Below are 25,969 nucleotides of genomic sequence, written 5' to 3'. Positions count from 1 at the left end.
CACGCTTAAGGACAGAAGAGAGAAATCACAACAAACAAAAGGGTAATAGGGTTGGGAGGCCTGATTTCGTCTTCTTCCCTTTCTCCTCCTCCTCCTCCAGCTTTTCCTCCCACAGCCTTTCGTGAAGTTCTCCAGCGACTTTGTACGCTGGCCGGGCGCCAATCTGTGCAAGTCCCACTAATTTACCGCTTCCATTCAATATGCGGAGCTTGTCATTAATTAATCCGTCGCCGGTCTTAGCCAAACAAATTCCAACAGGCGATGAACCTCCTCACCCCAGGCCTGACTTAAACCCTTAAACCATCGGGCTAATGAGGCTCCGGAGGAGAGGGAAGACTCCAGGCAGTGACTTTACATTGTCAGCTGAAGCTGAGTGCCCAGAAAAGAAAAAAAAATTTTAAAAAGTTAAAGAGGGAAAATAAATAAATAAAAAAGAGCACCCAAAATCTGTATGACTGAAAGAGGCACGTTTAAATGCAAACTCTCCATATGTGCAAGAGTCTGTCAAGAAATGTACAGTTTCACTTTTAATTACTGTCAGGGGAAAAAATAACTAAGAAGGAAAACAAAATTTAAAAAAAAAAAAAAAGCTTTTAAACACTAGAAAAGTACCAGTTACAAAATTTAATTGCTGATGGGGTACAAATGGCCCTTTGTGGCTGAAAAGCCAGGACTAAAGCTGGGACACGTATGGGCTCTGAGCAGCTTTGGGGTGTCTTTGCGTGACAAGTTCTCCTCTTGCAAGCCCCAAATTCTGCCTTGTGTCATCTTCAACCCCATATTAATACCTGGGTCTTCTCCACACACTTCGAAACCTCAACAAGAACGCTCATTTTTAAATGGTTGGGAAAAATAAGGTGTTTAAACTGTGGGTGGCAGCTGGGAACGGCAGCACGGCTTCTGCTCCCTCCTCTCTGCCCAGGTTTTAGGCTGAATTTCCTTAATGTAGGTAAATCTTCCTCCTTGGAGCTTTTAATCCTTGGGATTAAACATAAATCCAGGGCAAAAGGCTCCAGCCCAGCAGCCGCCCTGCACATCTCACCCCTACAGCAAAGAGAGAGGACGCAAGCGGCTGGATTTGCCAAAATCTGGGTGTGCAAACACAAACCCCATAATTAAATATCGTCCGTCCCGTCCGTTGTTCCATCACCACAACCAATTCTGGAGTCGAACCATAAACCCAAAGCACAGAAACGACAGAGGCTAACCCTGGGTAAAAGTAACCAGATTTGGTTGTGTCCGGCCAGAAAAGGAATCATCGTTTTCAGCAAGACCTTCATCTTTTTCACAAGGAGCTAAACCATACTGAACTATTTTGCATTAGCTATAGGGGAATTAAAACCCCCTAATACATATATATATATAGGCAACATCATATATTAATACATAATATGGCCACAATTCTGACAGAATCTACGGAAGGTGTTTAATTAAGCGGGACAATTAGCGCAGGTTTGAGGGCCGGCCCGGTACTGCGAGCCAGGCCTGGGCCCACCCGGGCCCATCGCGTCTCTCTTGAGGAAACCCCATCCCCCTCTGTGAAACGCAAGACTCAAAACTGTTTTTATGCTGGAACAGGCTGCCAATTTTGTCACTAAATTTCACAGATCGATTGGCATAAATGTTACATTTTAATTTTAACATTTGAAACGTTTGGGTTTTTTTTTTTTTTTTAAATGACAAGAGGTTCCAGTTTATCCTTTGCAGCTAGTGAAATTGGGCTCATCTGACAGCTCTCGGCTCCTCTGACAGCTCTGGATTTGGGCCGATTTCATTGTCAATTTGATCGTTAACTCATTTTTGTTTAACCTTTTCTTTTAAAATGCCCCACAGAAAGTCACCGCCAAACCTTTATGCATGACAACAAATAGTAAGAGCCACAATAATTTCTGGTTTTAGGTGTTAGCAACCCCGCTCTCGCCCTTTGGGAAAACATTGTCGCCTTTCAGCAAGTCCTTGTGCCACGGTCCACTGGGTTTAGGAAAACTAAATTTAGCAGATTTTGCTCCTTCAACCATTTTAATACAAGTGATTTAACAGGTTGAGCCAAGGACTAGTGGCTCGGAGGACCATCTACCTTCTAGCACCACCTTTGGGCCATTTGGGGGAAAATTCTGTGCCTCAGTTTCCCCATTCACAAAACGGGGTTAATTAATTGTTCCCGAAGACGAGCTGAGGTTTCAGTGTTAGGAAGACAAGCAGAATTATCTCCCTCCTGGCTTTTGCTATTGAGAGCACCCAAATGCTTATAAATTTCATAATAACAAGTACAAACTAAAACCACCCTTAGCAATAACCCCATGGAAAGCACTCATTGCTTTAATTAATCAAGACGAGAGCGCACGACACCAGCTTGTCACATTCAGGAAACAACTTATAAAACATGCAAATGTAAAAAAACCAAAGTGTCCAAAGATGAATTCTGGAGAGTTGCAGAAGTTGCATTTTGCAGGCAATGAGCTCATCTCGGTCTTCCCTTTCCAGAAGGGAAAGATAAAGCTGAAGATGTTGCAGGAGGCTGGGTGAACGATGTTAAATAGATGTTAAATAGATAAATAACCTTGAGCACAACGTCCACGGGGCAGGTTTGACACAATGAAGCCCTTGCTAAGGCGCAACAGGAAAGGTGGGACCCCCCTGTGAACGTGTCATGAGGAGATAAGGGAGAATTTGGAGAATTGTCTGTGAGTGCTAAAAAAAAATGCATTTCTTGGTACTTGCAAACAAAGCAGGGAAGAGACATAAAATACTTACGATGGGTGTTCCAAAGGGAATGTAACCTATTTAAAAAAAAGAGATGCAGGCGTTTTAATACACAGTTTTGGGATGGAAAAAAATCACATCTAAGACATCTACATGTTTAGGGCAGAAGCCACAGCTGGTGTGAGGGGTTGTACTGACTTCCAGCAGCTCTGGACCACCACGGGGACATCTGTGAACCTACACCTGATGCACCAAGCATCAACCAGAGCAACCTCCTGACTTTCGCCCAGGATCTCCTTCTCATCTTCTACTTGCTTTTCTTGGGTTGCGGTCTAAGAGTTTCCCTAAAACTTTTAACATCAAGACCCTAAAGGGCAGTGGTGGAGTCACCATCCCTGGAGGGGTTGAACAGACACAGAGATGAGGTTCTCAGGGACATGGGGTAGTGCTGGGGGGGGAACGGTTGGATTTGATGATCTTGAGTGTCTCTCCCAACCAAAATGATTCTGTGATTCTATGAATACTTCTTGGATGCCAGCTCAGACCAGGAGCCACTCGGTCTGGACCAGGAGGAGCTGGATACGGTGGTGGTGACTGAGCTGACCCAGTGTCTCGCTGCCATGGAACGGGGGGGAGCTCCTGCTCCCCCTTCCCCAGCTCAGTCACACAATCTGTTCCCTCCCTCCTGCCAGTTCTGTTGCTCATCAGACCCTCCCACAACCTCCCTGGAGAAAATTCTCCAGCTCTTTGTGCCCCTTGTTGGGCCTGGTCCCACCAGGATGACACGGTGAAGATGCTCATGAAGCCACCTAAGAAGCTGCAGAGCCCAGGCCAGTTTAGGAGCAGGATGATGCCACCAGAGGTGGGACCTCCCTCTTCCACCATCTGCTTTATCAACCCCTCCGCTAGCGATTTTACACCAGAACAGCTCATTTATTTCTAGGTCATTAGAAAAAAGAATAAGGTATAAGTCAAAGAAAGTATATTTGCATTTTGGAGAAGAAAGGGACTATTTGAATCATAGATGTAAGTTAAAGGTCTCTGTATTAGAGATACGCCTTTAGCCCAAATCTTACTGAGAGCCACAAAAATCAAATGCTTCACATTTTCCCCCTGCTAAGTCTGCCAATTTTTGTGCTAATTATAATTCATCTCTGTGATTTCCACTAGAAGGTCTCAGAGCATTTTACCAATATTACTGAATTAAGCATCATGGATCCAATTTACAGTCGGAAAGGGGAAAAGACCCGAGAGGAAGAAAAATTAAATATATATACATATATATATAAAAGAAGGGAGCAAAGGAATGGGTCCCGGCTTTTCACCCTCAACATCATCCTTCTTCAAAGAACTGGGGAACCAACCCTGTTATTTTTCCACTGTGCCCAGTATTCAGATGAAGATATTCTCCCCCAAAAATATGGGAAAGGTCTTATTTATTTAAATAGGTCTTTTGGGACAGGCCCAAGGCTGCATTTGCCTCCTCAAGAGAGCTGCTGTTCAACCCACAGCAGAGTTGTGCCCATTATAATGACAGATACCTCAAAAATGCCTGAAAAGACATTTGCTTGAGTTCACGTTAAAATATCTAAAGGAAAGGGAAATATTAAGCACTAGATCATGGGCATTTAGGATCCTAATTCTCCTCACCTGCAAAGGGATTTTGGCATTTGAATCACTTTGTGAGCTTGGTCTAAATGTTTACAAGATACAATCAAAACACATGACACACGCACACACACATAATCGTACAAATTCACAGTAAAATTAATGCTTGTCCGATGGGGACATACTGTACCTGACATTCGGAAAGGCATGAAGATGGTCTCATTTGTGTCGGGGTGGATGATGGCCTGAAAAACAAAGAGACACCATGACGGCACAGCAACTGCTGGCAAAATGCAGCAAAAACACTAAAAATACATTTTCTACCACAGAATTTCGGGGGAATTCAGGCGTCTCGGCACCTGCTTTGATTTTGCAGCTTAACCAAAGGCAACTATTTGCTCCCCAAAACCTCCTCCTACCGCCGCTTTCCCCTCTCCTTAAATAATTTAGCATAAGTTAATAGTTTCAAAGTAAATAATTTCACCTGAAATATAGAAAGCAGCATTTTCTTGGTACAATAATGTCCCCAAAGGCCACCCGCTGCTGTACCTCAACGCTGGGCGGGGGGAAATGCAGATTTAGAGGGGAAAACGAAAACTTATTTTCCATCCCTGCCTCTTTTCAGCATCTCCATCGAGGTGCAGATTAATGTCCCAGCTGAAACTCTGCCCTATGAACAAAGTCATGCGGCACGTCAAGCGTCAAATTACGCTTCAAGATCCGGCTGAATTGGGATAAAAAAGGTGCAAGTCACCATAAAACGTCACCCAAATAAAATCCCCTCACGTGCCACCGGATTTGCCGGATAATTCAACATTTACGTGTGTCCACAGCTTCTCTGCCAAGGCCGGTGGCTGCGGACGGCCCAGCCTTCATGAAAATCCTACATTTATTTTACAAATAAACCAACAACAAAGCTCCCTTGGCCCATTTTTACCCATTTTTACAATCAAGGTTGCTCAGGCATTAACTGGCTGGGGATGAAAAATCCAACCCCAAGTCACGAGCCTTCCCAAAGAACTGTCAAAGTATTTTCAAAAGACTGGAGACAAGAAATCTCTTGAGTAGACAGGGAGGAGAAAATGAAGGCATCAAAATATATAAATACAAAAAAAAAAAAGAAAAAAATCAGACTCTTTGGTGGCAACAGCATTCCCTGCATTTACATTTCTGTGGCAAGACAGAACGGCAACTGGCAAAGGCAATAATGGAGAGGACGGCATCACTCAGCAAAAAGGCAAAAAAAAGCAGCAATAGTTGAAAACAATAATGAAATATAAAAAAAGAGGATTACCTGCTTTATTTTCTGAGCTCCCCACAGCTAGAAAAAATAAAAGAAAACATTGCATTGTAAAAAATGAACAGTGTGGTTTTATACTAAACCTCAAATATTCATCTTTTAGCTGCTGTAGTAACCGAACGCGAGGGACTGATTTAAAACAGGCTCATTTGCTGCATTTAAATGTATTTAAAGATCCTTTACACACCCCGAGCTCCTTCCAATCTGCGTGGCCAGTAAGACCAGCAAGGCAGAGAAAATATTCTTTTTTATATTGAGTGGTAAGAAAGAATAACAAGAGCCAGACTTGACGCTCTGCTATATAAGCCTTAAAACTCGAGAATTATCCCAGTAACTCTGCCGCATGCAGATCTCAAGGTAAATTTAGCGCAGCCGCCCCTTGGAGGAGCTTCTTGTGGAAATCGAGGGGTTTTGGGGCACAAAGATGGAGCAAACCCTGCAGGGAAACCCCAGGAGCATCAAAATAAAACCTGCATGCGGAATAAACCACCGCCGGTTTTCATTTATCACAAGGGAGACGCTCCGAAAAATGCTGGCGAAGAGGAAAAATCTCATTTAGAACTCTGACGAGCACCTATTTTTATTTACTGACTGTAATTCGGCTCAAATCTGGTGCAGAGAGTGGAGATCTACGGGCACCGAGGACCAACCATCACACGTGAGGCGCAGGTGGAGTTAATGAGAAGATGCTCAACACCAAGAGATGCTCTGGCATCTACAGAAACCCACAGTTTGACCCCTACTTAGTAAAGCCAGAGCCGTGAACTACACCCAAATGCAAATTATAATATATAATTTAAACCAGCATATAATAATATATAAGCTAAAGAAACCCCAACCAGCCAACCAAAAACCACCAAAGCATTTTGATGTACATAATTCTAGAGAAGGATGAAAAAACAGGATTCCTGTACAATATCACAACAGATCAATTGCTTTTACTATTAAGAACTCAAGCTCAAGTCTGGCTTCAACTTCCAGGCACCGCTTTGTGTCACCTCTGTGTGACAATCTCCAGCGCCACCTATTTTTGTTCTTCATGCAGGTACTCGGAGCTGCTAAATCACCCCTTAAACTCTGTTTAAAGCATAAAAATAAATATATATAAAATTAATCCGAGCCAGGAGACTGGCTGTTTCATTGGCACGGCACGTTTGCCAATCTTTTAACCACCCTCGTGGCTCTTTTATATCTTTCCAATTTGTCAACATCCTCTTGGATCGAGGACGCCAGAAACCAGACAAATTATTCCAACAAGAGTTGTGCCGGTGCCAGCCCAAGGGTAGGATAACCTGATGAGTTCTGCTCTTGCTGTTGATAAATCCCGAGACAGCGATAAGATCTTTTTGCTCGGAGAGCTCACGATTATCCACCGAAACACTGACCCGAGCACCGTGCAAATATTCTGTGACCCAAGCATCCGCGCTTCAGATTTTCTCATTATTATGGTATAAATTAAGCCCCATTCCGCGATTCTTCTTCACCTGAGGTTTAGCGCCTTCCCCCCCAAAAAATGCATTAAAATACTGTTGGAATAAGGTAATGATTCTATTATAAATAGCATATATTGACCCACTGATACCAGCTATTTGGATTTCACTCCAAATTCAGCTCTCACTCCAGAACTGAAGCTCCACAGTGAACTCCACTGCATGAGACAACTTACTGGAATATCTAAATATCACGGGTTGATGCTCATACCCACTGGGCTCTTTCCTGAAGAAAAACCTCCCTAAAAAATCATGATTCCCCATTTTACAGTCAAAAACCAGAAGCTGAGGGACCCAGCAGCTCCAGAACTTCCATGGGGTGAAGGTCCCAAAGCGTCCCAGTAACCCCGTGGCTGCCCAGGTCTTGTATATCTTAGATATAAACCAAACCCACCGGATTTTCCTCTCCAACTGCAAGCAAAAAGGAAGAGGGATGGTTTCTGAGCCAGCACTATGGCTTTTTTGGTCAAATTATCTAATTTCATTAATTGATCCCAATATTTATGCATTTTCCCGCTGCAGTGCAAATATTGTTAGAACATGCGATTTCATTACTTCTCGGAAAGAGACTTTACAAGATGCACCTGATGAGTCACCTCAAGATTCTGCCAGCTCATTTTCACTTTTTTTTTTTTCCCTCCTCTAATTCATTTTCTGTGTGCAGTGTTTTTCAATAGCTCCGGTTCTCTGTCGAGTCGTGCCAGCTGGGGGGCTCGTTTCGGAGAGCAAATCTCTATTTTTGCCGGGGATTTCATTCACGCTCTCTCCGGCCATCCCCCAGAAACAGCCGGATTTTGATCTCATTTACACGAGCGTGGATCCGAAGCGTCTTCACCGGAGCACGTGGAATGACTCCAGATTCGTGCTCAAGTTATGTTTGGTTTAGGTCCACGATCTCTAAATATAGTTACTCAATACTGGGTGGGTCTCCTGGAAGAGATGATCTTCATAGAATCATAGACTCATTTCAGTTGGAAAAGCCCCTCAAGATCATTGAGTCCAACCATAACCCAGCCCTGGCACTGCCCCATGTCCCTGAGAACCTCATCTTCGTCTGTCCAACCCCTCCAGGGCAGAAATTGTTCCTAATATCTAATCTCATACATTTAATCCTTTGCAGCAGTCTTGCTGTATAGTATTGCCTCAAAGCTCCATAATAGGGGTTTTGCCACCATTTAAATTAGGGTGCAAGAACCAAATCTGCTCATAAATGTGTTTACACCAAAGAAGCTTGAAGGACAAGAGGGCAGGAGGGTTGGAGAAATGTTCATGTAGAATCATTTTGCTTGGAAAAGACCCTTAAGATCATCAAGTTCAACCATAACCTAACTCTAGCACTAAACCATGTTCCTGAGAACCTCATCTATACGTCTTTTAAACACCTCCAGGAATGGTGACTCCACCACTTCCATGTTCCATATCCATGTTTCACTCTCTGCCCAGTAACCTAAGCATGCAAGGATGGACAAGTTTCTCCAGCCTGTGGCCATCGCAACCTTCTACCAGGAGAGATCAGGCTTTGCTTCATGGAGATGTCCTTCATGGCCATGGAGGAATGGACTCCAGGACCGTTCACAGGTGCTCCCAGCACCAGCATTTCAGGATGCCGGACTCATGGATGAGATTTTACAGAACTGTTTTGGTTGGAAAAGACCTTTAGGATCATCAAGTCCTTAAACTAACAATGCCAAGTCCACCGCTAAACCTCAGAACCTCATCTCCATCTGTCCAACCCCTCCAGGGATGGTGACTCCAGCACTGCCCTGGGCAGCCTGTTCCAATGCCCCACAGCCCTTTGGGGAAGAAATTGGTCCCCACATCCAACCTCAACCTCCCCTGGCGCAACTTGAGGCCGTTTCCTCTGGTCCTGGCGCTTGTTCCTGGGGAGCAGAGCCCGACCCCCACTGGCTCCAAGCTCCTTTCAGGCAGGTCACTCACAACAGTTTGTAAAATTCTCCTGGTAAACACAAGGTCGAAGAGGAAAACCTCAGAAGAATGAGTACTTTTAGTTAATGTATTTAATTTGTCCAGCCAAGTGAAGACAGAGCTCCATCTCAAAATCTGCTCATCCCCTTCCTGCTCCATCAAGGAGGTTCTCACCTTTTCATGAGACCCCACCTGCACCCACGAAATCTTGATTTTAATAAGGTAACAGCCTGGAGTTTGCACCCCAGTGGCAATTGCCAGTAGTATCACACTCTGGGAGTCACAAGGTTTATTAAAGCAAAGCTCAGATTATCTGTCCCACACTGAATTCCAAATATTGGGTGTCAGGAGCAGAACGTGCGATGCAGCAAAGCTTGTTCTGAGGAAGAAGGGATGCAAATTTACATTGCCATTGGAGACAGAACAATTCTGAACATACATTACCTGAAAACCAAGGCTGGCAAGGAGATGAAAGCATTACGCATCGCTCCGAAGCAAACTTGAACTTCTAGCATGTCAAATTTCTACGAGTTCTTCATTTGAGCAACCTGGTCCAGTGGAAGGTGTCCCTGCCCACCGCAGGGGTTGGATTAGAGGATCTTTAAGGTCCCTTCCAACCCAAACCATCCTATGATTCTATGTGCGTGGCCATTTGGAGGGAGACCCTCCAAACCTAGATGCGCTTTCCGATAATCCCAGTTGTTTAAATGACACAAAGTCAGAGGAAAAAAGAAAAAAAAGAAAACCTCACTCAAAAAGCATAACTTTTTGTGCTTGGAAAATTCGCTGCGGAACACTTGATCCCCAGCAACAGGGATCTGGCATCGCATCAGTGTCAAGTGATGGTGGTGACTCTGAACGAGGTTTAATTTCATTTTAGATCCCTTAACTGTGAGTCAAATGGCCAGAGAAAGACACCGGAGGTGGGACTCATCCCCTCTAACATGTCTACAACATAATAAATACTTCCTGCAGCAAATTCTCTGGATTTCTTTTATATCAGTGGGCAGCAAATAGGGAATTTAACTCACAGAATCTTCCCAACCTGCACTCCAGCTGTGTTTGCTTCTCTCCTTTGACTTTAAGATGAGACCTACACGATTAGTTCTGGCTCAAATTGGGTTTGGCTCAAGATGTAAAAACATCCCAAAGCATCAAGCACCTGCAGCTCGTTCCAACCTCAGCACGGCTTGCAAAGATACGGCTTCTTTGGATTCCAGGGGGAATTTGATGAAAGTTGAAGATTTTATGTCAGAACATTCAGGAATCCCAGATTTAAGCACTACGCCTGTTCCAAACAGATCTTCCACAGACGGAGCTGAGCAGATCTGGTCCTTCCCCAGGGCCACCAGCTGGAACCAGAAGCACTCAGCAGCTCCAGCACACCTTGTCAGCAAGGTTAGCTCATATTAATCTTCATTATAAGGTTAAACTACTGGAAAACCCGCACAATCCCTTTTGCCAGGACATTTCCATTTGAAACCGCTCCTCACAGTCCTGGGGAGAAGGTAAAGTCTCCAGCAATGCAGCTGGAGAAGAATGCCCACCCATGGCCTCACTGCTGAAGAACCACTTGCTGAAATAGGAGCTCCATCCCAGACAAGAGGTTCTCATTGATATTATTTCACTTTTATTTCACTGTGCTTCTGAGATTTTTTAATTGTTTTTAAGTTTACACGGTTATGGATGAAGATCCCAGAATCCCAGCCTGGTTGGGTTGAAGGGACCTCTGGAGATCATCCAGTCCAACCCCACTGCTAACGCAGGGTCACCAGAGCAGATCACACAGGGTCGTGTCCAGGCGGGTTTGAATGTCTCCAGAGGAGGAGACTCCACACCTGCTCTGGGCAGCCTGGTCCAGGCTCTGGCACCTCCCAGCAAAGAAGTTTCTCCTCATATTCAGATGGAACCTCCTGTGCTTCAGTCTGTGCCCATTGCCCCTCATCCTGTCGTTGGGCACCACTGAACAGAGTCTGGTCCATCCTCTTGACGCCCACCCCGGAGATATTTATAAGCATAAATAAGATCCCCAAAACATTAATAAGATCTCTCAGGTGCCCACAGCATCACACTCTCCAACACATCACCCTCTCTTCCAGCACCGCATTTTTCCCTACTGCCTTCCTAGTGATTAAATGCATTTATGGTGGTCAGTCCACTCCGGGCAGCATCCCCAGAACCTCTCAGCAGGTGACACGGAAAGACATAAGAAATCTATTTTTAATATTTCACTAAAACTAAACACCAGAGCCAAGCACGAGGCAGTTGGGTGCAACCCGACAGAGCTACAACGCGTTCTGCTTCACTCTCCCCCAGGAGTGCGATCACTCATGCTTCGCGTGGCTTTCTCCCACTTCTCTCCAGCTTATGTCCCAAAATCCCACTTCTTGAAAAGTGATATTTAGCACAGAGACAAACGCACACCACGAGCTGAATGCATTGAGCAAGATTTACAGATTTACAGTGGTGGAATCCCAGAGCTTTTGGTCCCACATTTAATGTCACCTGAATGTCTGTAAGCCTGGCTCATGTGCCTAAATCTACCTGCTAAGAGATATTTAATCTGATGCCTGGCTTTACTAATGGACATGGAAAAGAGGATAACATTGGAACAGGCTGCCCAGGGCAGTGGTGGAGTCACCATCCCTGGAGGGGTTGGACAGACCCAGAGATGTTCTCAGGACATGGGGCAGTGCCAGGGGTGAGTTATGGTTGAACTTGATGATCCGGAGGGTCTTTTCCAACCAAAATGATTCTGTGATTCCAACAGAAACCACTGCCTACACTTGCTCCTCAGTAGGAAATCTCACCAATGCACCTTTTTCAGCCCTGCTCCTAATAATCTTTACATTAAAAAGGTTTGAGCTTTAAGGAGATAAAGCTCAAACGACCCAATATATGGGATAAATCACAAAGGATACCTATACATTTTCTGCCCTGCACCTGGCACTGAAATAAGTCAGAGAAGCACCAGAAGCCACCGCTCCTCTCGGATGCCAATGGAAAACTCCTGCCCCATCTTAAGCATCGTTGAGTCACAGTGTCAGGAGCGGCTGCCCATCTGCAGGACCATAAAACCTTCAGAGAAATCCAGATGTTGCAGAGCATGGGCTGAGATAGCCCAAGAGACTGGAAACCACGAGCAATTCCACAGATTTACACAGATGCAACCCCAAGTGTAGGTGGAAACAGAATCAAGTCCCAACTGATAAAAAAATATAGCACTTAAAGAACACTTTGCAGCTTCGCGGCACCCAATAAACATTAACTAATTAATCCTCCCAGCATTCTACTGGAAAAACTTGAGCAGAGTAAGAAGCACTCACAGAAAACCATGACTTGCACCAGGGCTGGAGAAGGACTTTGCCATCACATGGTTTAAAGTCCAACTTTGGAAACCAGCCTTGCTAATCCAACTAGGTTGCTCGAGATCAGATTTGTTTCAGCTTATTTTAGCCACACGGATCTTGCAAATGTAATCTGATTTGTAATCTAGGCGTGAATTCAGATAAACTCTCTTAATCCTCAAATGATGAGATGAAGCGAAGTGGGTTTGTAACAGAGTAAGAGCAACCAGAGTAGCATTTAGTGTGGTTTATTTAAGGTGCATTAACCTACTGCCCAAGCTCCCTGGGCGCCTTTTTTCCTCTGATAGTCTGGAAACGATACCTAAAATGTTTGACCCATCTCAGCGTCACAAGGAACATTTCGATTACAGAAGAGAGAAGGCTCAAGCTCAGCCCTTGGACCAGCAAACAGGCCACTTTCTGGCCAGGAAAAGGAAGCAGCAGGACAACCGACAGATCTACGTTTTATCTACGTTTTATCGTATCCTGCAAGAGACCGGAGGGGGGAAAAAAAAAATACAGTTTACTGCAAATGGACCTCTTCGCTCTTCATCAACACTGTTAAGAAAAGCTATTATTCTCCAAAAGGGATGCTGTTTAGACTCTGATAGATTCATTGTTCTCTGCTGTGTCTGGGACAGCGTGAGCAGCTCTTCCCGCTGCTAACATGATTGAAGGCAGAACACAGTAATAAATACATGCCCATTAAGCTGGTGAGCCTCTTTGCACTTCACTGATACTAATGGGGAAGAAATGAAACAGTTTCAAAACAGCGAGTTGCCAAAAAACCACATTTGGAAAGGCTGAGGAGTGAGAAGTCACAAGTGACACACGGCGGTTCGTGCTCCGCCAACGCGCGCAGGAAGGGGCTGGCTGGAGAATAGCAAGTGTCTGTCTCCAAGGGACAGGCTCAAAAAGCTGCATTTTCTTTTTTACCCTCTCACTACGCTTCAATTTCCATTCATTGTTAATTGTTCTATTTGTTTTTTCTTATTATTTTTATTCTTCCTCCTTGTGCAGAAGAGGGGAAGCTTTCAGGGTGGAGCTTCTAAGGGTATAAAATCGGGTAATAGAGATATCTCATTGCTATCTTGATTTCTAACAAATAGATATACATGCATCTGTAAGTAAACATGCAGTTAAATGGACAGATTTCCAATAGTAAATCTAGGGACCTGTGTTGGACTAAATGACCTCCTGAGGTCTCTTCCAACCTGAATTACTCTCTGATCCTATAGCAAAGATCCAGATGGATCAAAAATCTAAATACCTGGTGTCTCAGAGCTGCAAGGATTTTAGTCAGCAAGTGATCCACAGCTCGAGGTGTTTAGTCTTGGTCTTAAGAGACTTGGATTCCTTTCCTACCTCCATCACTGGCTTATCTGCAGCAGCTCAAGCTGCTTGACGTTTATGGTCCCACCATCCCTCCCCATCTCAGGTGTTCGCTCATCCCCGGCGTCGGACAGGCAACAGAGAGCGGCCAAAAGAAAAGACAGATTGCTGCTCAAGTCCAAAAAAACCAAAGCATTTTGGGAGTGGGGGAAGGGAGTTGTAGCTTGTATTATATTAAGATCAGTTCTCTGAACCAGCTGTGCCAGTAGGAGCCAGCAAGGAGGTGGGAACACATGGCCGGGAGGAGAGGAGGCAGAGCCGTGGCAGCTCCGAGCTGCTCACGCTGCCATGGCATCACACTTTCCCTTCCAATGTTCCGGGCATGGAACAAATTTGCACCAGTTCACATCCAAAGTTCAAGGAGTGATACATTTAATAGGTACCATCTTTATTGTGGGTGCGCGTTTAAGGACGAACAAGACTAACGGCCATGTATGTACGGGGCGTTTAGTTAATTATCCGGGTTTTTAAACCTCTTATTGGCATTCAAAAATAAAAACCTTGCACAGAAAAAAGCATCACTCACTCGTGAGAGTCCTTGTTCAGACGCTCCTGCTGTTCGGTGGCTCTTTACCTCTCTCTGCTGGCAGGACCACGGGGAGAAGCCGGGTTATGAGCCAGAGACCAGGACCGAAGGGACAGAGGGGAGGAAGACGAGGACAATGACCCTTCATCACATATTTCTCAGAGTGAATTCTACTTCTCATGTAGACACAAAGTTTTTAGGACAGAGTGGTGTGAATCTACAAAAGGGGCAAAGCAGGACTCTGGTCCTAACTTGCTCATCAGCTTGATATCGCTCCAAATATTGAATATTGGTCCAAATATCAGCCTGGGCTGCAGCTCCTCAATATTTGCAGCATTACTAAGCTGATAAGCAAATGATATTAGGCTGACAGCAGCGATTTCTACCCCAGTTTCAAAGGCAAAAATGGTTCAGCGCACAATGGAAAGGACCTGTTTTGCTGAGCATGCAAGCCATGTAGTTCAAGCATGGAATTACTGCAGGGAATCCTAGCTAAGAAAATAGAAATATAAGGCTTTTTGGGGGAAAAGCTGGCAGATAAGAGCAGTTTGAAGTTCATAATTAAATCTCCAAAACGCTAATACCTTACTACAGTCCTTCCAAGGCAGATCTTTGGTGCCTGAACAACCAACATCCAACGTTCATCAGCCTTTCAAAGAGCTTTTCTGCAGCGCTGAGCACAAAAATCCCAGTAAAAAAGCAGCTGTGTTGTAAAACGGGAGCGATTTCCATCTCTCTGTGTCTGATAGCCGCCGAGTGCCGCTTCTCTTTAACTTTTACCACTGCTGACATGCCAGCGTCAATCTGTTCCTCCAATCTGTGCTGGTCTGTTGGGCAGGTTGGGAAAGGGACTCACACACACACACAGGACACAGATGCAACACTGCAGAATTAGGGAAAGAAGCCTGAGGATAAAGGACAAAAGCCACATCATTATGCCCTGCGGTTGGGTTTAAGGCTAAACCTCAGCGTCAACGGTCCCAAGAAAACATCTGTTTTTAAGCAAGCCGGCTCGTCACCCTTATTTATCAGGCTGATATTTTGCCACCCCTGTTTTTATAGAAGTATTCCCTCCAAATGAAACCTTTTTCCTCCAGCGGAGATTCCCTCCAGGAGGCAGTTTGGGGAATTGCCTGCCCTGTTTAGAATTGGATACATTACAGTCTATACCTTCTGCTGCAAATTGGCTCCCAGTGCACCCGCGTGTCTCATTTTCACCTGCCCACTCGCCGATCGCACCAACCACCGGAGCTTCGTGCGAAGGGCCGGATTCTGCCAAGCCTGGGAGCCGCCGGTGGAAACCATCAGTAAAAACGGTAAGGGGTGCAAGATAAAGAGGTGGCTTAAATATAATGAGAGCGCACTTGAGTGAGGAGCATAAAGTGCAAAGAGTAGATGAACAAGAGGAAGGAATCCTCCTAGGAGGGCAATAATACAACAGTAGAATCATAGCATGATTTTGGTTGGAAAAGACCCTCAAGATCATTGAGTCCAACTGTTAACCAAACACTGCCAAATCCACCACTGCCCCACGTCCCTGAGAACCTCATCTCCGTCTGTCCAACCCCTCCAGGGATGGTGACTCCAGCACTGCCCTGGGCAGCCTGTTCCAATGCCCCACAGCCCTTTGGGGAAGAAATTGCTCCCCAGATCCAACCTCAACCTCCCCTGACGCAACTTGAGGCCGTTTCCTCTGGTCCTGGCGCTTGTTCCTGGGGAGCAGAGCCCGACCCCCCCTGGCTCCAAGCTCCTTTCAGGCAGGTCAGAGATCAGAAGGTCTCCCCTCAGCTCCTGTTCTCCAGCTGAACCCCCAGCTCCCTCAGCCGCTCCCATCACACTTGTGCTCCAGCCCCTCACCAGCTCCGTTCCCTTCTCTCAACTCGCTCCAGCCCCTCAAGGCCTTTCTTGGCATGAGGGGCCCAAAACTGCCCCCAGGATTCAAGATTGGGCCTCCACAGTGCCCAGCACAGGGGACGGTCAAGTAGCTACGGAGCTGGAAAAGACGGGACATAAATGACAACTGAACCGGTTTCTGCCATCAACACAAATCCTAAGCATTTCCTTTTTTCTCCCTTTTTAAGGATCCTGCTGGTTTCCGGCTTCCTCTGGGATGGGGAGACACAAGGGGACACGCGCCATCAGATGACACACGAGCACTTCAAACGCACTTACCCTCCAGTGACGGACACGGATGGACGAGGTCACCAAACAGAACCGAGCAACAGGAACTTTGCTAAACCCACCCCTTCTCTTTAAGTTTTCACGGCAAAATTTTGTACGTCTAAGCCATTGTAAGAAACGGCCGTTTCTTCCAACAAACACTTCTGGAGTTCAATTACCCAACGCAACCAGCCCAGATCCCTCACCAGGAGACCAAACCTCCCCAAAGCCTTCAGAGCATTTGTTCTCCAAGCACGTTATAAAATATCCAACCCTAACAACCAAGCCACCAGAAATACACCCCAAATGGTCACACTACCAAGAATATCTTGTTATTTTGAGAAAAATTATGAAATTCTAAAAGGCAGTCAGAAAGAGAGCTTAATTACAGTGTAGGGTATTTCCACCATACAGAATGGTTTTGGTTGGTGGGGTTTTAATAAGTGGAATTCGAGCCAGTCAACTTCATATCTAATAAAAATGACATCTTCATATCCAATGAAAACCACGTCTGCCTCTCAAACATGCGAAGAAAAATTTGAGTAAATAAGCGAAGCCAAAGAAGTTGAGTTTGGAACACATTTTCTTGCTCAAATACATAGCACTGAATAAATACTTATCAAGCAGCTATTTGTCCTCTGTTTTGCCGAGCACATAATTGATACACCCATGATAAGAATCATGTTTTTAAAACATTTTTTCTAATGTAGGAAAAACCCCTCTCGTTTCCCTCAATAAAAAGCTATCAGCAGGCTAGCAGCTATCGACAGTTGAGAGATCAATTCTTCATTTTTGCTAATGACGCCCAAGAAATAGGTTTTTACCACCTTGAGTTAATTGTCATTTTCCCGAGCAGTGAAATCACTCCAGTTCAAGAGCAAGTGCAGGAGCTGCTGGATGAGTGTGAGAGACCTGAAAGAGGAAGAGATGTAGGTGTTGGCAGTGCTGGTGTCCAAGAACCATCCCATAACTGGAGCGAAGCCACATTTATTCTGGAAATCGGCTTGGAGATGGTCATGCGGAACTGGAACAAAGTACGATTATGGCTCTTCAGAGATTTTTTTCTTTAGAAGATGATGCCTCTTTAGGGTTTTTTTCTTCTTTACATAGTCCATCATTGTTCCATTTCAGCTCATTTTGAAAAATCTGCTCTGAACATGCAGAAGAGAAAGACTCATTCTGCAAGAACCCTGTCAAGAAGATAAGTGTGGAGGAGATACTTGACGTTTCATAGCTTTAGGCTTTTAAATTTTCCATTTTTCATGTGGTGAAACCATTTCAGCAAGCAATACAGATTATGCTGAGCTGTTGTTATGCTTTCAGCTACTGCCTGCCATCCCTCATGAGAACCACGAATTTCTGAATGAGGAAAAAAAAAAGGAATTTGAACACTGTCAAACATGCCGCACCACAAAAGTGGATCAGTCAGGAGATTAGTGACACAACTCTGTCAAAACAACTTGTCTTCTTGATCTCAAAGACGATATTTGGGGGTTCTTAGAAAGCCGATGCATTAAAACTCTGCCCAAGCTGCTATTTTTAAAGGCTTCTAAGGTGATCATGATTTTAATTCTGATTATAAAGCCTAGAAGACCATCCAGGAATCTCTTCTATGCACGTGCCATACCCAGTCCAGGTTACAAGGGCAGCAATTGCGTCTTGGTTGGTGTCTGCTCCCCAGGAACAAGCGCCAGGACCAGAGGAAACGGCCTCAAGTTGCGCCAGGGGAGGTTGAGGTTGGATCTGGGGAACAATTTCTTCCCCCAAGGGCTGTGGGGCATTGGAACAGGCTGCCCAGGGCAGTGCTGGAGTCACCATCCCTGGAGGGGTTGGACAGACGGACATGAGGTTCTCAGGACATGGGGCAGTGCCAGGGCTGGGGGAACGGTTGGACTTGATGATCTTGAGGGGCTTTCCCAACCAAAATGATACTATTCTATGATTCTATCTCTAAGGGGCTCGAGCAACCCAACCTGAATCAGCTCTTCAGCAAAGAAGACAAAGTTGAGCGCTTCTCTCTTGAGCATCACATGAAGTTCTACCCAGCCTTTCTGATGAGTAATAATAATGAATTAGTCTCTCTTGGATACAATTACGTTACCACAACCGATGAGACAAGTCCTTACTCCAGCATACACTTGTTGCCCACAGAGAACCCGAGACGGGTTAAAACAATAAAAATCAGTCAAAAAATCAAATTACCTCTCATGTGCTGGTCTTCTGCCATCAGTGCATCGAGAGGTGTGTGTGACACTCAGTTATCAGCCGCGTAAAACATCAGAGGGCTCTTTCTTCATTCCAGCATCAAGTGGGCACCTCACCATCCAAACCCTTTCCTGAATTAGCACTAGAACAACCGCTAATTGTTAATGCCTCGTAGCCAGAGCCCACCTTGCAGCCATCAAAATGGTAAAACATAGCTTGAGGAAACCCAAAATGTATTGTCCAAGCATCTTTAATTCACTAATAGAAAATGTGAGGTGGTTTCTAGGCAAGCGAGATGTTTCCTTTCCCCTGACGCAACCAACCAGCACATCGTGTGTTCTGCAAACGCACCAGTCATTAACGAGACACAGCTGTACGTATCTGGCATTTAATGAAAGCCCATTTTCGTACAGGTAGAATCACAGAATGGATGATTTACAATTCTGTCTTTACCCTTTTTGGAGGGGTCGCAGTATCCTGGGTGAACATTCCAGTCCCACAGCCTTGGTGGGATCTACCCAGGGCTTATTCACCTCTCCCTGTACTTTGGCTTGGTTTAATTAATGCAGCAAAGCACAGTTAAATAACAAGCACATGCTGCAATTCCACCCCAGGCTCCTCCTGGGAGAGCTACTTCATCTTACAGTCAGCAAAACTACATAAACCCCTCTGAAATAACCAACACCACGATCAAAGCGAAGCGTGTCAAGATTTTGCTACCAAAAATATTATTTTTTACACCAGTGTACCAACATTTCTCTAGGAAAGGCATTTTTGGCATCGTTTTTTCTCTCCTCCTCCACCCCACACCTTTCTTTATACCTTTCTTTGTACCTTTCTTTATACCTTTCTTTATATTTAAAGCTCTGCAACCTGCAGAACAAGGTTCTCCTCCTGCATGTGCCGTCATGACTGAGGGAAACGAGAAAAACGCACTACTTTGGTTTGCTCTCTCTCAACGCAATTCTGAGCGAGCCCTGGGTATTTCCGAGGTTTGTCACTACATAAAACCCCAAATGTAGGTCAAAAGTCTGCGTGGTTTGCCACGGCGGATGACTTGCATTTCATCTGCCCGAAGGCAGACGGGAACTGAGTCATTTGCTGCTGCATCACCCTTTGCTTTTCTCCTTTCCTCAACCCCGGCTTCTTTTTAATTCCCATCAGATTAAGGTTGAAAGAATAATACAGTGACATGGAAAGGCCAGGAGAGCGATGCCTCATATTGTACATCATGCAGGGAGGGGATATTTCTCGTTTCTTTTTGGTCCCAACACAGCACCTACCGCACAAGTGGCCGCTTTCGAAAGCGAGTGCAAATCTCAGTTTTCCTCATTTACCTGCTATACTTTTCTCTCATGAGGATAAACTATCGCAGGTGAACGGGAAGAAGGAAATAAAGGAGTTATTTGACTTACAGGGTGTGGGAGACGAGCACACTACCCTTTCCATTACCACTTAGTTGGGAGGACATTTAGCACGGCTGCTTCTTATAACTCCTAAAACACGTCTGCCCATCAATTAATGCTGGGGTTTATATTACATTTAATTATATAGGGCTGAAGGGTTTTGTGCTAGACGCACAAACACGCACCACAAAAAAGCCTGTGTCGGTGTTGTGGTCAGGTGTCCGTACATGGACAGATAAGGAAAAGAGTTGCAGATAAAACCCACCGGGAAAAAAATGCTGATTTTTGTTTCATGTGACTGATTTGGAGGTAAAAGGCTCAAAAAGCAGCTTAGCCCCTCAAAGAGCAGCAGTACTCATGTCTGCTTCCACAAGTTTTCTGCGTTCATATAGACAAATATCAGAGAAAAGTCCAGCAAACAGGACTGACGGGGGCTCAGAGAGATCACCCAGCCCATCCCAAAGCAGAAGTGATTTGACCAAAAATGACCCTTTTCTCAGCAACTGCCCAAACGCCGCTAAGACCTTCCCATCAACGGGGTTTCCACAACCTCCTTCATCTTCCATCCCAACAGCAGAAGCGTCACCCAACAAAAAGTACCGTTACTGATGGTATCAACTACAACACAAGGACATACGAGGGGTTATATGCACCCCAAATAGCACTGATTTCAGTGGAAAAATGGCTATTATTATAACCAAAAGGAAGACAGTAGGAGAGGAGGTTGATGCATCACAGCTGCTGGTACAAGGAAGGACTGACAGAAAGGTTTCCTTCAGCTAAAAAAATAAAATTACTTATTATTTTAATTGTATAAGCACATTTCGCAATGGAAAGGGAAGAAATAGCGTTGGCCAAAGGTCGTCAATAACTTTGCAAGTCAGAAACCGCAAACTTTCTACTTATATTAAATAAAAAAGGTGTATGTTTGTATTGCAAGCTCCTTGTTATTGCTTCTGCTCAGCAACATTTGTAACGTGGAAACTTCAGAACAACCCAAATTCACTTTAACACCCCGTCAGTTGAGTCGCAAGGGACCAGCAGCAACATTGCAGAAGTCAACGACCAACTGAACAGAGCCGGTGCATGATTTTACCCATAGAGATACCAAAAAAAGACTAAAACGCGACCTCAACCTCCCTCCTTTAGATTGCGGGAAGACGTAGAAATTTAACCAAAGTTGGTTTTTTCCTCTTACCTCTTTGTTGGTGACTCCTGGGGGTAAAGTCCCATGTTTGTAATCCTCCAAGAGCTGCACAGCTTCCTTCAGACGGCTCTGCAAATAAAAAAACGGTCTGAAACTCAATTGTTTTACTGAAGGCAATGAATTTAAATCATAGAATTGTACCTTTTCATGCAAGCCCTATGATGGGTCCTCTTACTCATATGATATAAAAAAAATAGGATGCATGGATACTTGTTTTGCTGGTTGCCCAGTCTTGTATCTAACTACAAAAGTGGTATAGAGGAAAAAACAAAAGAGAAAATACAAAAAAAAAAACTTCCCCTCATCTATAGAAGACATCATAAAAAACTTGCGAGTCTTCAGTGTGATACCAGAGATCTGATAAATCTTGGAGATGAATGAGTCATTAAAGACAAAATAGATATATTAATGGATTTATTCAGGTGCAATGTGGATTTATTAATGGATATACTCAGGTGCAATGTGGAATGTCCACCTAAGACACTGGTGTCACCCCATGCCAGCTCTCAGGTTAGTATCTCCCAATGATGTCTACAAGGAAACCACTTGGATTGAAGACCCAACTTTGCTCCCGTGTCCTCTCCCAGTACATGTACTGGGGAGGTATCGCTGAGTACGGTAGAAGCCTGCGCATATTAAACATCACTACAAGGAACTTGGTACCCACTAAAAAGTGGGTATGTTACAAGGCAGCAGGTTTCACCCCATCTCAGCACAGCCACATAATGAAGAGCAGCTCCAGCGCATCCCGTGTTGACGGGCGCACGAGGCAACGTGATGGCACCACGTGGAAACCCCGCGTTGATGTTCAGGTTGAGATAACTTATCTGAAATACCACGTCATTTTCGTATTTCAAATGATTCTGTCGCGGAGATGAGGTTCTCAGGGACATGGGGCAGTGCCAGGGTTGGGTTAAGAGTTGGACTCGATGATCTTGAAGGGCTTTTCCAACCAAAATGATTCCGTGATTCTACATATAGATCTTGGAGTGTTGTTACACTGAACCACCGACCTGTGCTGCTTTTTTACACCCACATTCAGACGGGGTTTTCGCAACCAGTTGTGTTCTCTTAAAAATACCAAAGTCAGTCCTCAGTGCAGTTAAAGTTAGAACCTGACTATCAGTAGCAATTCAAATACTTGCATGGCTAAATAAAGACCTGCTTCACATTGTGATAAAATAGAAGAATAACTACTTTTCATGTGTTCAAGGGATCACGAGAGCATTAATCCGTGCTACCAGCCTGTCAGAATCATCAGTTTACTCCCAGAACAGTTATTCATATATATAGAAATATTGAAAAGTGTTCTGCAGTTGAAGCAAAGTTTATGTATACATATAATACTTTAAAGAACTAACTATATAATAATTTCAAGAAAATATATATATTGTGTGTATATATACATACACTATAGCATATAGTGTATATATATACTCTACGTAATATATTTATTGAAATTAAAAACCCCATAGGGCAGAACTGTACAGGGAGAAAGATTCATTGATTAGTCCAAGCTAAAGAGGAAGAGGTCAGGGCACAAAAAGAGGCTTTGATGGGGTTAAATCTGCTTATCCAAGCCTGCAGAAAGCACCAGATCGCCCAGTAATGGCTCCCAAATATTTGAAGCCAAACAAATCACTCAGCTGAACCTTTTCAAAAGCCTCCTGGCAGGTTCCCTGTCATCCAGATGAGTAACATCGCTTCGACATTTCTGCACCAGCTCGGTTGTTTTGGCAGCTTTTTCTAATATTAGCGCCGGAGGACATTTCGGAAATACAGAATATTTGGTCTAAAACATCACGTAGTGTGACGGTGGCTGACCTAAAGCCCCGTGGGTTTAGTGTAATTGCATCAGTCGGTGCAAGCTCGGCTCTCACAACCCTCCCGTAAACAAGACGAGTGTCCCCAGCTCATTACCCGCTCGCATCCACGGGATCGGCGGCGGGGAAAATACTTTTCTCCCTTTCATGCCAACATCAAAGAGTATTTTGTTGTTTCCTTGGAAGCGCCAGCAGTTACGCCAACCCAAAAGCGGCAATTAATGAATGACTATTGTCCTTGAAACATTCGACACACGGGACATATGGAATCGCGGTGATTCCTTCACTTCGCAGAGCGAGCGGGTTGGGGTCAGATCCATGACCATTTTTACGCTGGCTGAGCTCACACCATCAGTGCCACATTATCTCCAGCCCTAGTATTTTATATATCTTTACTTATTTTATATATAAAATATATTAATATCTTAAATATTCTTGCATTCATTAGCAGCTACTCATTGGAAGTGGAGAGCCTGTGAAGATGCCAAATGTGGCTTAGCATCCGATAGGAACAAACTCTGCAAAAATACTATATATTCTTAGCAAAATGTGTGCTTGTGTTGGGTGCCAGTGCCAAGGTCAGTGCCACCAGCCTCAAGTTCACAACCCTGTGTCACGACGCACATGAAAAAAAATGATAAATTTTCCGTTTTCCGCCCTATTTCTGGGGGTGTTGTTCTGAAATTGGCTCCCTTGTTGACATACCCTGTGCCCTGTGCTCCAGGCCTGATGTCCCCCTGTGGAAAGAGCTGCCGATCGTTCTTCTCAAACCTCCCCAAACTTCCAGAGCTGCTCGGGATTTCTCTTACCAAATGAGATTTAGATCCACTCACAGATTCTGGCATCACCCTCAGCTGCTGGCACGTTCATTCCCCATCCTGAAGGAGACCAGGTGATGTTGAGAGTTGATGCATCTCAAAGAAAAATGGTCAAGGCCCAAACTGGACCATATTTTAGTGCTAGGTGCCAGCACTTTCTTTTGTTCCTCTATTCCCATTTTATTGGGGAATCAGGAGCTCAGAAAACTATATTCATCAGTTTTTACAGATTTCACACGGAATATCAAAGACGAAAGATGATTGAGTGTGTTCAAGGTTAGGAAATGGCCCATTTCTCCTAAAAAGCTGTTTGTGGAAACACTACATCTCACCCCCAAAATCAGAGAATGACTTAATACAGAAAAGCTCTAATTACTGGTTCAGAAAAAGCATCCACCAACCTCAAACCTTCTCCAAGAGTGGTTACAAGCAGAGGGAAATGCAAAAGGTGGCCGGCAGAAAAATGATGTCTTCCCTAAGCAAACTTTCATCATCCAAGAAGACACAACAGAGTAGTTGTTTATAGCAACAAAAATGCGTATCTTAATTCTTAGCTCCCTTATGCATACGTACGCTAAATCCGTCTTGAGATTTAAACTTATCTTGATAAAAAATAATACGCAAGTAATAGAGTGAATATGCGAGTTCTTTCCTGGAAGGAGCTTGTGTTCTTTAGGAGCATAAGTACGTCCTGAATACTTCAACGGATAAGGCCGGTCACTGGTCAAACTTTTCCATGTCTAACCAATATCCCAGACAGAGAAATAAGTCCTTATTACTTCTGTCAAGTCTTCCTGACACTGGACAAAAAGGAAGAGTTATGACTTGGGATGATGATCTCACATAGAAGATAAGTTGACCTTGAGAAATGGGCACATGGGATGAAATCCCATGGCACGGACGTGTGGCCACGCTCTTCTGGGCAGGCTCAAAGTTCTGCAAGACCCTTGGGGCTCTGTAGCTGATCAACTATGAGAATCATAGAATCATAGAACCATTTTGGATGGAGGAGACCCTCAAGATCATAAAGTCCAACCATAACCTAACTCTTAACCAGATAAGAATGTTGCTCGATCCCTGGAACACTATGAAGCATCGCAGCCATGAGAAACAAACAGGATTTTGAGGCTGTTTCAGGCATTTCCAACCTGTGGAGAAGAATAATCATATAAGATCACAACAGGACTTGAGCTTCTTGAAGATGTTCTTGAGAGCTCCTTGGCCTATGGGCCACATGGCTGTTTAAAAACATCATATTAAGAAAAGGTATTACCTAGTATCAATAAAATATAATTGTATAATACTTCAGACAGCCAGAGGTGAGAAGCTGAATGACTAATGACTGCAGATCCAGGGCTGACAACCCTTCTTGCCTCCAAAGCTCGAAAATAACCCGGGATGCCAGCACAACATTCTGGAGAGCCATTTGTGCTCATTACTGGTGTGTGGTTTTGTCACCGAAATTACCTACACTGGGCGTCTTGCAAATTATCTACACAGAACAGCATGTAACTCTGAATGAAAAACTGGAAGTAATAGATGAATGGGTCTGTGTTCTATTTTTTTCGCCTTCTCTTGAGGAAATCTCAGTAGTTACTATAACAACCCTGGCCAGATCCCATCTCGTTTAGTGTGGTAACAAACAGAAAACAAAAAAGCCCGATTTTGCCTTGAGAATTGCAGTTCTTCATTAATTCTCTCTTTCAGCTCCATGGGGAGGGAAGGGAAACTTTCCCAAAGCAAAGAGTCCCCGACCGACAGCGCCGATGGGTCCCGAGGGTGACGAAAAGGTCAGAAAAGGCACAGAAAGCGAACAAAAAGTGTTAAATGGAAGGACCACATTGAGAAAACGCCTTTCACATGGCTTGGAGGAGCTCAGGTGGTTTTAGCAAACGATGCACAGCCTCAACATTTCATTAGCGAAAGTACGTGGTTGCCTTCTACCCCTTCCAGAAAAGTCGAGCACGGTCTTTTAACCAGAGTCTCCAGAAAACAGGGATTTACTGCAATGCAACAGCTCCTAATGCCAACCAGCTCCACTCCCCGGCTTTCAGCAGG

At 44.5% G+C, this 25,969-nt stretch overlaps 1 protein-coding gene across 1 annotated transcript in view; it reads right to left on the bottom strand.

Annotated features, from left to right (window-relative positions):
• Positions 1 to 25,969, bottom strand: part of SFXN5 (sideroflexin 5) — a 98,435-nt gene that overhangs the window by 57,190 nt on the left and 15,276 nt on the right. The window contains 4 exon segments of the mRNA XM_065633851.1: positions 2,755 to 2,780; positions 4,502 to 4,556; positions 5,606 to 5,632; positions 21,262 to 21,339. Of these exon segments, the coding sequence (XP_065489923.1) occupies positions 2,755 to 2,780; positions 4,502 to 4,556; positions 5,606 to 5,632; positions 21,262 to 21,339 (186 nt within the window).

Source organism: Caloenas nicobarica, chromosome 4 (genome assembly GCF_036013445.1).
Source record: "Caloenas nicobarica isolate bCalNic1 chromosome 4, bCalNic1.hap1, whole genome shotgun sequence".
Taxonomy (NCBI): domain Eukaryota; kingdom Metazoa; phylum Chordata; class Aves; order Columbiformes; family Columbidae; genus Caloenas; species Caloenas nicobarica.
Note: the sequence above shows the minus strand (reverse complement) of the source record. Positions and strands in the feature narration are given on the sequence as shown.